At 35.2% G+C, this 10,460-nt stretch overlaps 1 protein-coding gene across 2 annotated transcripts in view; it reads right to left on the bottom strand.

Annotated features, from left to right (window-relative positions):
• The window catches only part of TBCK (TBC1 domain containing kinase), a 175,128-nt gene that overhangs the window by 58,332 nt on the left and 106,336 nt on the right, over positions 1–10,460 (bottom strand). For both annotated transcript variants that reach the window (XM_006778899.2, XM_015558092.1), the window contains 2 exons: positions 8,077–8,113; positions 6,963–7,124 (listed from right to left, as the gene is read on the bottom strand). In XM_006778899.2, coding sequence (XP_006778962.1) covers positions 6,963–7,124; positions 8,077–8,113 — 199 coding nt within the window. The remainder of the gene's footprint in view (positions 1–6,962; positions 7,125–8,076; positions 8,114–10,460) is intronic.

Genomic DNA, 10,460 nt, shown 5'->3' with positions numbered 1-10,460 from the left:
GCTCTTGACTCCTTGGTCTCAAGACTCTCTGATTCTATTACCCCAAAGAATACCTCACCAAATTTACTGTTACCTTTGGTCATGTTTTTGCAAAAATAAAGATATCTAAACCATAATCAGTGAAGACTGCCATCTTTATTTATTCCCATTCCCCCTCCATTATGCTTCCTCTTATGTTGGGCAACATTATAGTGGCTGTGGATATAATTAAGAATAAGCTAAGTTAGGAATACATTTAGCTTGGTTTTATGTGATATATTTCTATGATTTATAATCACTTTGGGGTATTGAAAAAGACTTCCTCCTTGACCAAACTCTAGCCAGGCTTCTTTATGTCCTTTCTTGACTATGCCTCCACCTTGGCCTATGAAAGACTTGAACAAAACACTAACATAGTTTATAATAGTTCCAGGCCACAACCCTAGGATGACCTTTGCCCCTCTTAAAGTGCCTGCCTGAGAAAAATCAAGGCTGCCAAAAGAATGTACTGCTTGTTCCAGGCAACACCTGAAGAGGGGGTCCCTGTCTCCTAGTCTCTGAGAAGGTGGAGATCTGACTTCAAAAGTGCCAATTAGCAAACCCAGACAGGCTTCCCAGGAACCAATATCCCCCTTCAAACTTTTTTAATTTTTCACTTCGCTGAATCTTCTGAGTTCTAGTCACTTACCTCCCTATTCCTTCATTCTCCTTTTAAAATGTCCAGTCACTTCTGTACAAATTGAAGTTGAGTTCAATTGAAGGTGAACACCTCCTTATTGCAACAGTATATTATTGACTAAAACCTACCCTTACCACATTAGTATCTTGCTTTGTTTATTTTTGATAGTATAAAGTTATTGTTAGTTCTAGGAATGACTTCCTGCAGTACTTCTGCTACCCACTATACAGAAGCAGAGGTTGTAGCACAAGAAGAATGTGTTCCAGCACCAGATTATGGGTAGGAGAAACACAGTTGCTATGTACACGCCCCAAAAGTCAAACTGAGAAGGTCTTTCAGACATTAAACATACAAACTTATAAGCAGAGAATCTGGTAATCAGCAATGCCTGATCAAAAGAGAAATACATTCTTTCTGAAAGTATACTTGATAATGTTAGAGATACAGTTATAAGTATACCATTAACTTCTTTATTTTTTTACTTTTTTGATAGGAATTTTACATAATAGCATTTTTGTGTTCATAGTTAACAACCGGTAGCATTATAAGAAACAGAGACTATACCTGTGTTGTTATATGTTTTATGCATTCCTACTATCAATAAAACAAAAAACAAAATGCCCTAGCTGGTTTGGCTCAGTGGATAGAGTGTAGGCCTGCAGACTGAAGGGTCCCGGTCCCGGGTTTGATTCCAGTCAAGGGCACATTGCCAGGTTGCAGGCTCCTGCAGAAGGTAGCCAATCAATGATTCTTTCTCATCATTGATGTTTCTATCTCTCTCTCCCTCATACTTCCTCTCTGAAATTAATGAAAATATATTAAAAACAAAAACAAAACAAAACAAAAACAAATTTCAACTAACCTGGCCAGTGGAAAGGTGTTATCTATTTTCTCTATGAAAATATAGCACAATTATTGTTATATGAAGAGTATGAAGCCAAAAAAAAAAGAGAGAGAGAAAATACAGAGGTATGCCAGATATTTAATACATAAACATATTATTTTTCTGTTTTGTAATTAATTGGTTATGATTACTTTCCTCAGTTGAAACATCCTCTTAATGACCCACTTTTGTATTGTAATTGATATCATCTTAAACAGGCTGCTTCTTCACATTGCATAAGCCTCAGGGCACATAATCTACATCAGTTCCTATCTTTAAGTTTTCTTCCGAGTGTCAGGAGTAGACTCTTGGTGAGAGCAAAGATCTGTAGGGGTGGGAGGAATGACACTATTTCTATGCAGACATTCAATTGATTCTCTCTAGTTTTCTGTCCAATTTTCCATTCATTTTCAATTCCTGAGGCTGGTGCTTTGCATCAAGAACTGGCTTGCCTCTTGCTGGTATCCTCCTTTGCAGGAAGGGTTCAGTTTTCTTTGGTTTATTAAGTGAGTTACGTCTGGTGGAATTGCTATCTTCCAAATGTTTGGCAACATTTCTTGTCTACTCATACTCTTCTTACATTCTTGTTGTTCTTTTTACTTTTTTGATAGGAATTTTACATAATAGCATTTTTGTGTTCATAGTTAACAACCGGTAGCATTATAAGAAACAGAGACTATACCTGTGTATAGTCTTTTTTTTTTTCATTCTCTTACTGTCACTTCAGTGATATTTCAGAGGAGAGGAGAGATAATCATATGTGTACAATTTGTCATTCCTACTTAGAAAAGTTTTAAGCTTTAAAGACTCTGGTTCAAAGGGGTTGGGAAAGTTAGGTTATGAGTTATACAGCTTTCTCGCAGTTAATATATCTTCTCAGAAAGCAGTAGAACAAATGATATAAGGTAAAGCACAGTAACATGGGAGGCAGCATGACCTGGGCTTGAATTTCAACTCAATTACTACAAGTTGTATAGCTCTGGCCAACTCATTTTTCTGCATCTCTTTTCTCAATCCTAGGGTTGATATTACTTAATTCCCAAGAATGTTATGAAGTAGAAATAAGATTATTCCAGCATATAGTACAAACCCGAGGTTTTATAGATAAACTTACAGATATATAAAACACATGAAAAATTTTAGCAATTCAATTAAAATAAAAAAACACACAACACAACACAACAAAAGCATCAGGCCTTACACTCCAGTTAGTCTGCCTTCTTGTTTTAAACACACTTAGAATATAGGTTAATTTTCTATTTTGCTCTTGGTAATTTCTCTTTAGAAAAAGATCGTCTTTTAAAAAATATTCTTTTCTATCTTTCAAAGTCCAAGTACTTGTAATATTATTCAATAATAAATATTAATGATCTATAAAGCTCTGAGCAGACATGAAGGAAAAAGTATGAGAAGGCTACATACTCTACAGCTCTCTTCTGTAGTTAACAGTAGTATAGTTATTGTTTGAGATACCAAGCTCATGGTTGTGTCTGTGAGGAAGTTAGGGAATAAGTAGCCAGGAGAGCTGCTAAGGATGGGAGATAAATCATTTTGTATATCCAAACCACAACTAGAATACATGACTTATTTCAATAAGAGAAGTTGCTCTGACCAGTTTGGCTCAGTGGCTAGAGCATCAGCCTGTGGACTGAAGAGTCCCAGGTTCGATTCCGGTCAAGAACATGTACCTTGGTTGCAGGCACATCCCCAGTAGGTGGTGTGCAGGAGGGAGCTGATTGATGTTTCTCTCTCATCGATGTTTCTAACTCTCTATCACTCTCCCTTCCTCTCTGTAAAAAATCAATAAAATATATTAAAAAAATAAATAAATAAGAGAAGTTGTGGAGGTAATGCTTTATATTAAAACTAGGTTAAACTTTTTTTTTATGGGAATTTTATTTGCTGTTCACTGAGAAAGAGCTCACACATGTGGAAAGAAAAAAATGGCTAGTATTTTACTTGACGGTTTTATCTACTATCAGCTATTGCCATTTTCATAGTTAAAAATGAGTTTCTGAGGAAATCAGAACTGAACTGATGAAGTTACTAGTATGAACCATTTGAAACTGCACATGGAATTGTTCTGACCTCCAAAAACTTACTTTGTAAACAAAAAACATGTTATCTTGTATAGTGAAAAGTACTGCACTTGGACTCCAAATGCCAGTTATTAACTTACATAATAATGAGCATTCCACAAGATCACTTCAAGAGCAAAATGGAGATAAAATAAACTACTTATTAACATAGTTGTGATATTTATACAAGATAAAATATTTTAAAATCTTTGTAAACTCTAAAAGTGATACAGAGTTGTACAACTAGAGATTATTGACTTTGCCCAAATTTCCTACTCACAATCTAGTTTCTGAAATGAACTCACTACATGAGACTTAGCAATGTACACACTTAGGTTTAGGGCTAAATGATATTTCTCCATGCCAACAGGTCCATTAAAGCCACCCTACTGTTTATTGAATTCAATTGAACTAAAATTGGACTTACTATACTTAAGGAATGGTAAGTGCTGAGGGACCATAAAGATGAGTAATTGTTGAGAGATGTTGGAGTCTGGTCCAATAAGTGAGATTTCCCATTGATCACCTTGGGTATTTAGTTAAAAACCTCGACATGCCACATTCATGAATTAAGAGAGAATTAAAAGAGACTAAAACCAAATTAACATAAATAAAAGGACCTAGCAGTTATTTAATTATCTAGCAGAACAAAACTTAACAGTCTTTAAAAGGAGATAAAACCTAGACTCCTTGCAATGTATCTTTATCAATATACATTATATAATAAACAATATCTAGATATGCAAAGCAGAAAAATATGACTTATAATGAAGAAACACAGAAGTTGATAGAAATAGACCCAAAAGATGATCCAGAATTGGAAATAGAAGACAGGACTTTAAAGTAACTACTATAAATACATTCAAGGATTTAAAGGAAAATATGATCAAAGTGAACAGATGGAGGAACACTATCTAAAAGGGAGAAAATATTCGATTGAATAAACAGCACAGGAAATAGCTACATGTCTAACTTAATATATGTCTAGACAACTATATATCTTAAAGTGCTTTAAATATCATAAAGATCATAAAAAAAGTCTTCTGCTTCCACCAGAGAAAGTGGAAAATGAGGCATTTACAAATATGCCCAGATCATCTTGTTCTCTGTAACAAAGCCTGCATGCATGGGAACCATTTTACCAGAGCCTAAGTGACCTGGGGGAAGGGAAATACCCAACTTTGGCTCCCTCCAGCCTTCCTGTCTCATCTAAAGGGCAGACACTAAGAAGCACCCGAGAAGGTCACAACCCAGAGACAGGCTTCATAAAGGACTGAGACCTAATTAGAGGATTACAAAACACTTACCCTTCCCTACAGTTTACCTACATATCAATAGGGCTCCTGTTTGATAAAGGGTAATACAAATGAAAGAACTTATTTAAAAAGAAATCTCTAGGGAAACCCAAAGATAACAGGGGAGACAAAAAAGAAGGATATTAGAGGAAATTTTAGTCTCTGACTAATCTTCAAATTATATTTGTCATTTTGTCACTCAAAATCTCTAATAGTGCCTCAGCTTCTCAATCTAGATCCCATAAACATCTTAAGCACATATCTAAAACTTAACTTATTATCTTTCCTAGTGCCATGCCCACTCACCCATTTCCTAACTTACTCCCCACTCAGTACCTTAGTTAGGGTATAGGAATACATCCACACACCTAACATTCCAAATCTTATTGATTCTACAGAGCAATTCTGAGAGGAAAGCTGAATTCCCTCACTGAAAAATTAAAGAACTAATGCACCAGCCAGGCAAGTAACTTACTGGAACTAGAAGGTAATAGCACATGTAATTAAGATAACCAAAGTTAGACGTGTCAGCCACAGTTACAGGATACCATTGGATCACCTTTAAATAATTATGCATGAATTCTCTGGGTCAGTAAAAAAAAAAAAAAAAGATAAACCAGAAATAAGATTATTAAATTACAGACTTACATACACATACACTTATTATAAACACACATTCCTAGTAGGAAATCGATGAATATTTGTTGAATAAATGAATGGATATATTTTAAAAACACGATCTTGGTAATGTAGTTCAAAGGGGGAAAGATGACAGAATATGTTATTGGCTCCTACTTTAATTCACTCAGCCTTTCAAATCCATGATATGTGCATGCCATTACTAGCACATTTTACTAAGCATCTATCATCTCTGCTGCTTAATGCCTACAATGAAGGGAGAAATAAATAGGAAATGCAATAAGCATTAAAGAATAAAAAAAATCAGGAAAGGCAGCAGGTTTATTATTTCTCTTGAGAGTAATTAATAAATATATAACCTAATGTGCTTTTCTTTTGTTCTTTGGTTTTTAGGCAAATTTATCTCTTGAGTAATTTTAAGTGTTTATTATCAGCAGTCCCTTGTGCCTGCCTGAAAATACAGAGATCAGCAATAAATTCAGCAGAAGGACTGGAGCCAATAAAATGCTGTTTGAATAAAGTAGAATTCTACCTGAAATACATTTTGGTTCAGTTTTTTCTTCCACAGATTGTTATATCCTAGTAACCATGTTACTTTCATCTTTTCAACCATTTCTACACTTAAGCATTCAACTCCTAAATTTATAAACTCCTCACTTAAACACAATATATAGCTTTAACTTACTACCCTGTATTATGGGACATGGAGTTTCCCTAGAGCAGCGGTTCTCAACCTGTGGGTCGCGACCCCTATGGCGATTGAACGACCCTTTCAAAAGGGTTGCCTAAATACATCCTGCATATCAGATATTTAGATTATGATTCATAACAGTAGTAAAATTTCAGTTATGAAGTAGCAACGAAAATAATTTTATGGTTGGGGGTCACCACAACATGAGGAACTGTATTAAAGGGTCGCGGCATTAGGAAGGTTGAGAACCACTGCCCTAGAGTGTGGTTGGCCCTCCCAAGAGGACATTGTTTCCTTTTCTAAATCTGTCAAATTGTTAGCAAGAAGCTATCAATAGGAGAAAGCAAGTTTCAAATGATTTACATCTCTATATACATAGAGATTCTCAAACACCTTCCCAAGAGGCCTTTATTTATTCTCTATCAGCTGAAGTCAAACAGGTCTGTCCTAAGCAAAAAGGAAAATAGGGTATTACCCTTGGCTCTTGTACCCTTTTGATGGCAAGTGACATGAAAGTAAACCAGAGTGAGCTAGAATGAACCTACAATGCTGGGCCGGGGGAAGAGGCAGTATTCAAGGGAAAGACTTACAGAGGGACGAAGCTCAAGCAGAAGAGCTTCTGAGGGCTTAAAGGATGATTTGTGCAAATTGGTATAAGAATGTCTTGTTATCTTATAATTAAATTTCATTCAGTGATTCCATTTATTTCTATCTGTACCTGGTAAATCAGAGAAGAGAAGAATGCACTCATTAAAGCCATTGGCCAAAAGCCGGTCCCGCAGTTGCTGAAGAATTGCTACTCCGATACAGAATGGGAAAGAGGAATTTCCAAGTAGCAAGGTATCCCAGAGGTGAAAAATTTTGTGCAGTGGAAATACATCTGTAAAGTGACAAAATATAAATAAATTAATTACAAAATAAAAATTAAAACAGTAACAAGCTGCTTAACTAGACATATGACCATCACTTTATGGTTAAAACTATTAAGAACATGTACTATCAAACTGTTTTATAAAATGTTTATTTGGCTTTGTAAATGTATTGCTTCCTAAGGAATCTTAAAATATTGATAATCAGATTGGTCAAACACATGACATTTTCTAACCATCATTATGAATGTTGGTGTAGTTGTCCCAGACAACATATTTCTTCCTAGAATTTTCCAGATAATAATATTATTCTCATAAGTTTATTCACCAGCTGAATTTTAATATTATTTCATTTCTATTATGCACTCTAAATACTTTATTAAATTCACATAAAAAATACAATTAGCAATTTTCTATTTTTCACAATTTTTTTTCATTTAATAATCCTGTAGATATTTTCCAGGCCAATGCATACAGATTTACTTCAAATACTGTATTTCACTTATCATGTGTGTATATTTAAGCAGAATAATCACTGTATTAACATTGTAATTGGTAAAAGTATCACACATTCACATAAGTTGTTTAATTTCTAAAGGAATTCTAGTTTAGGAAATAATTTATTATTAGAGAATCTGTAAAAACTTAAGCCTAATGTGGTTGTAAAAGTTGCCTTCCAAAACTTTATGTAAGTCCTATAGTTAATATTAATTTCTTTTTCAATAGAAGGAATAAATTTTATGAATGTCACAATATGTAAAACAGGTTTTCATTCAATATGATACTCGTTTTTATATTCAGCAGTCAGAACAATTAATATTTTTTTCCACCAGACTCTATTACATTAGACATATGAGTGACTATGTAATTAAATCTGCTGATACTACTGTAAATATACTGGAGAAGGATGGAGTTATCCTTTAGCTAACATAATAGCAAAAGGAAAGGGAAAATGATACTTACGGGTAAACATGGTGAGAAACCAAGGGATGGCATAGAGCTGTAAGTGGGAAAAAAAAGGGGTAATAGGGACAGATGGATAAAGAAGAGATAATTAGAATGATTACTAATAAACTGAATGGTAAAGCAAGTTCTATATATTGGTTCACTACATTAATTAAAATAAAACAGAATGTAGATAATTGTAATTATTATCACATATATTCTATTAAATAATGGTATCTATTACAAATGCTGCATATAGCCCTTATGCTAAAACTTATTCAACAGAATGCCTTCATTTTCATCAAAAGATACACTCAAGACAATGCCTAATCCGAACACTAGCATGCTAATTGCAAGGGTGTATTTTTCCGGTAGTACAAAAATATTCCTGAGATTTAAGTGGTCCTCATTAGTGTTGAGTTACCCTTACTATCTTTGAGAATCGGTGAGATATTTAATTAATACCCAAAATGTCTCTTAAAAAGGTGTTATAAAGCATATGCTTTCTGTTACAAGTTTCTAAATTAATAGGAAGCTTCATAACAGACTAAAAGTAATAAGATCTAGGAATGAAATAATTTGGTCCTTTAGCTGAGTGGCAAATTTATTTTCCTAAGTTTATTGTCTAGGAATAAAAATAAATATATAAACACACACTTTCAATTAATTTTGTGAGATTATAAAAGTGAGAAATCATTCTTAATTCTAAAAGTAGAGTACAATCTCCTTTGTCAATAGCAAGTATCAAAAATCAATAATGACTTATAAAAAAATCTGAAAAAGCTCTAATTTTACTTTCTGTGTCAATATAGGCTATTAAACAAATATCTATCCAACCTATTTAAATAAATATTTCACCACCTACCAATTATGAATTTACGAGTACAGCTGCAATATGCCTTTGTATTGCACACAATTGAGTATTTATGCTTCCAAAATGCCAGTCAAGAACCATAAATATAATGACATGCTACATTGATATCTAAGTACTGTATGTATAATAAAGCCCATTGCTCTCCACTAGATCATTTTTATACGTTAACAGATAGGAATCCTTTCAAGTAACATCACAAGTGGGAGAACTGAGGAGTACAAAGATGTGTGACTTCAATGTAAACAGTATGGATTATAGAAAACAATAAAATATAACAAAATCCAAGCTCTTCAGCATAATTTAAGTTTAAAAAAATCAGAAATTAGTTACATCACTAGCATTCAACTTTATTTCTTTTAAGGACATGACATCAATTACATTTCCCTCTACCCTTCTGATCAAAGCCAATTGTTTGCCATTAGGAGTCTTTCTGAATCACTTTAGCAACTAGCTAACAACCCATTTCCCCACAAACTGAAGAGGGCATGCATTTGAGGAAACTACACAAAGCAGGGAAGAAACCACTCGAAAAACTCAGAGGGCAAACTCGCCAGCCTCACATAGAGGCAGGAATAGTTCAGTTTATCACCATCCAGGATAAAAAAACAAAAAATAAAACAACAAAACCCTGTAATACCCTGTAAGGTGTCAGGGTATTGACTTAGTAATGGGGAAAATTATGCTCCCAAATTATGCTACCCTGGTCTCACTTAATAAACCTTAAAAGCAAGCCTGGAAAGAATCATACTGTTTAAATGTCATTTAACTGCACCTCAAAATAAAGCTCAAGAACATTTACAATAACATAAAAATATCTAATACCCAACAAAGCAAAATTCACAATGACTCAAAAAAAGTAATGCAAAGCAGCAGGAAAAATGTTTTATAATGAGGACCAAAATCATTTAATCAAAATGAACACAGAACTGTATATATACACACACACACTAATATATACTAGAGGCCTGGTGCATGAAATTCCTGCGGCGGGGTGGGGGAAGTGTCCCTCAGCCAGCCTGCACCCTCTCCCAATCCAGATGAAATTCCTGCATGGGGCAGGGGGTGTCCCTCAGCCAGCCTGCACCCTCTCCCAATCCAGGACTGCTGGCTCCTAACCACTCGCCTGCCTCCCTGTCTGATAGCCCCTAACTGCCTCTGTCTGCCTGCCTGATCGCCCCTAAGCACTCTGCCTGCCTGCCTGATTGTACCTAACTGCCTCTGCCTCAGCCCCCGCCTCCACGGCTTCATCTGGAAGGACGTCCGGAAGGTCGTTTGGCTGTCTGGTCTAATTAGCATATTACCCTTTTATTATTATAGATATATGCAATTGTAGCCAACAACATTAAAATACTTTTTATATCTGTACCAGAGGCTGGGTGTACAAAAATTTGTGCACTCAGGGGGGTCGAGGGGGGGGAAGGGGGGAGGTCCCTCAGCCTGGCCTGTGCCCTCTCGCAGTCTGGGACCCCTTGGGAGATATCAACCTGCTGGCTTAGGCCTGCTCCCGGGTGGCAGAGGGCGGGGCTGA

This window comes from Myotis davidii, unplaced genomic scaffold, assembly GCF_000327345.1.
Source record: "Myotis davidii unplaced genomic scaffold, ASM32734v1 scaffold967, whole genome shotgun sequence".
Classification (NCBI taxonomy): Eukaryota; Metazoa; Chordata; class Mammalia; order Chiroptera; family Vespertilionidae; genus Myotis; species Myotis davidii.
The sequence above is the reverse complement of the archived record's forward strand: the minus strand, read 5'-3'. Positions and strand labels throughout refer to the sequence as shown.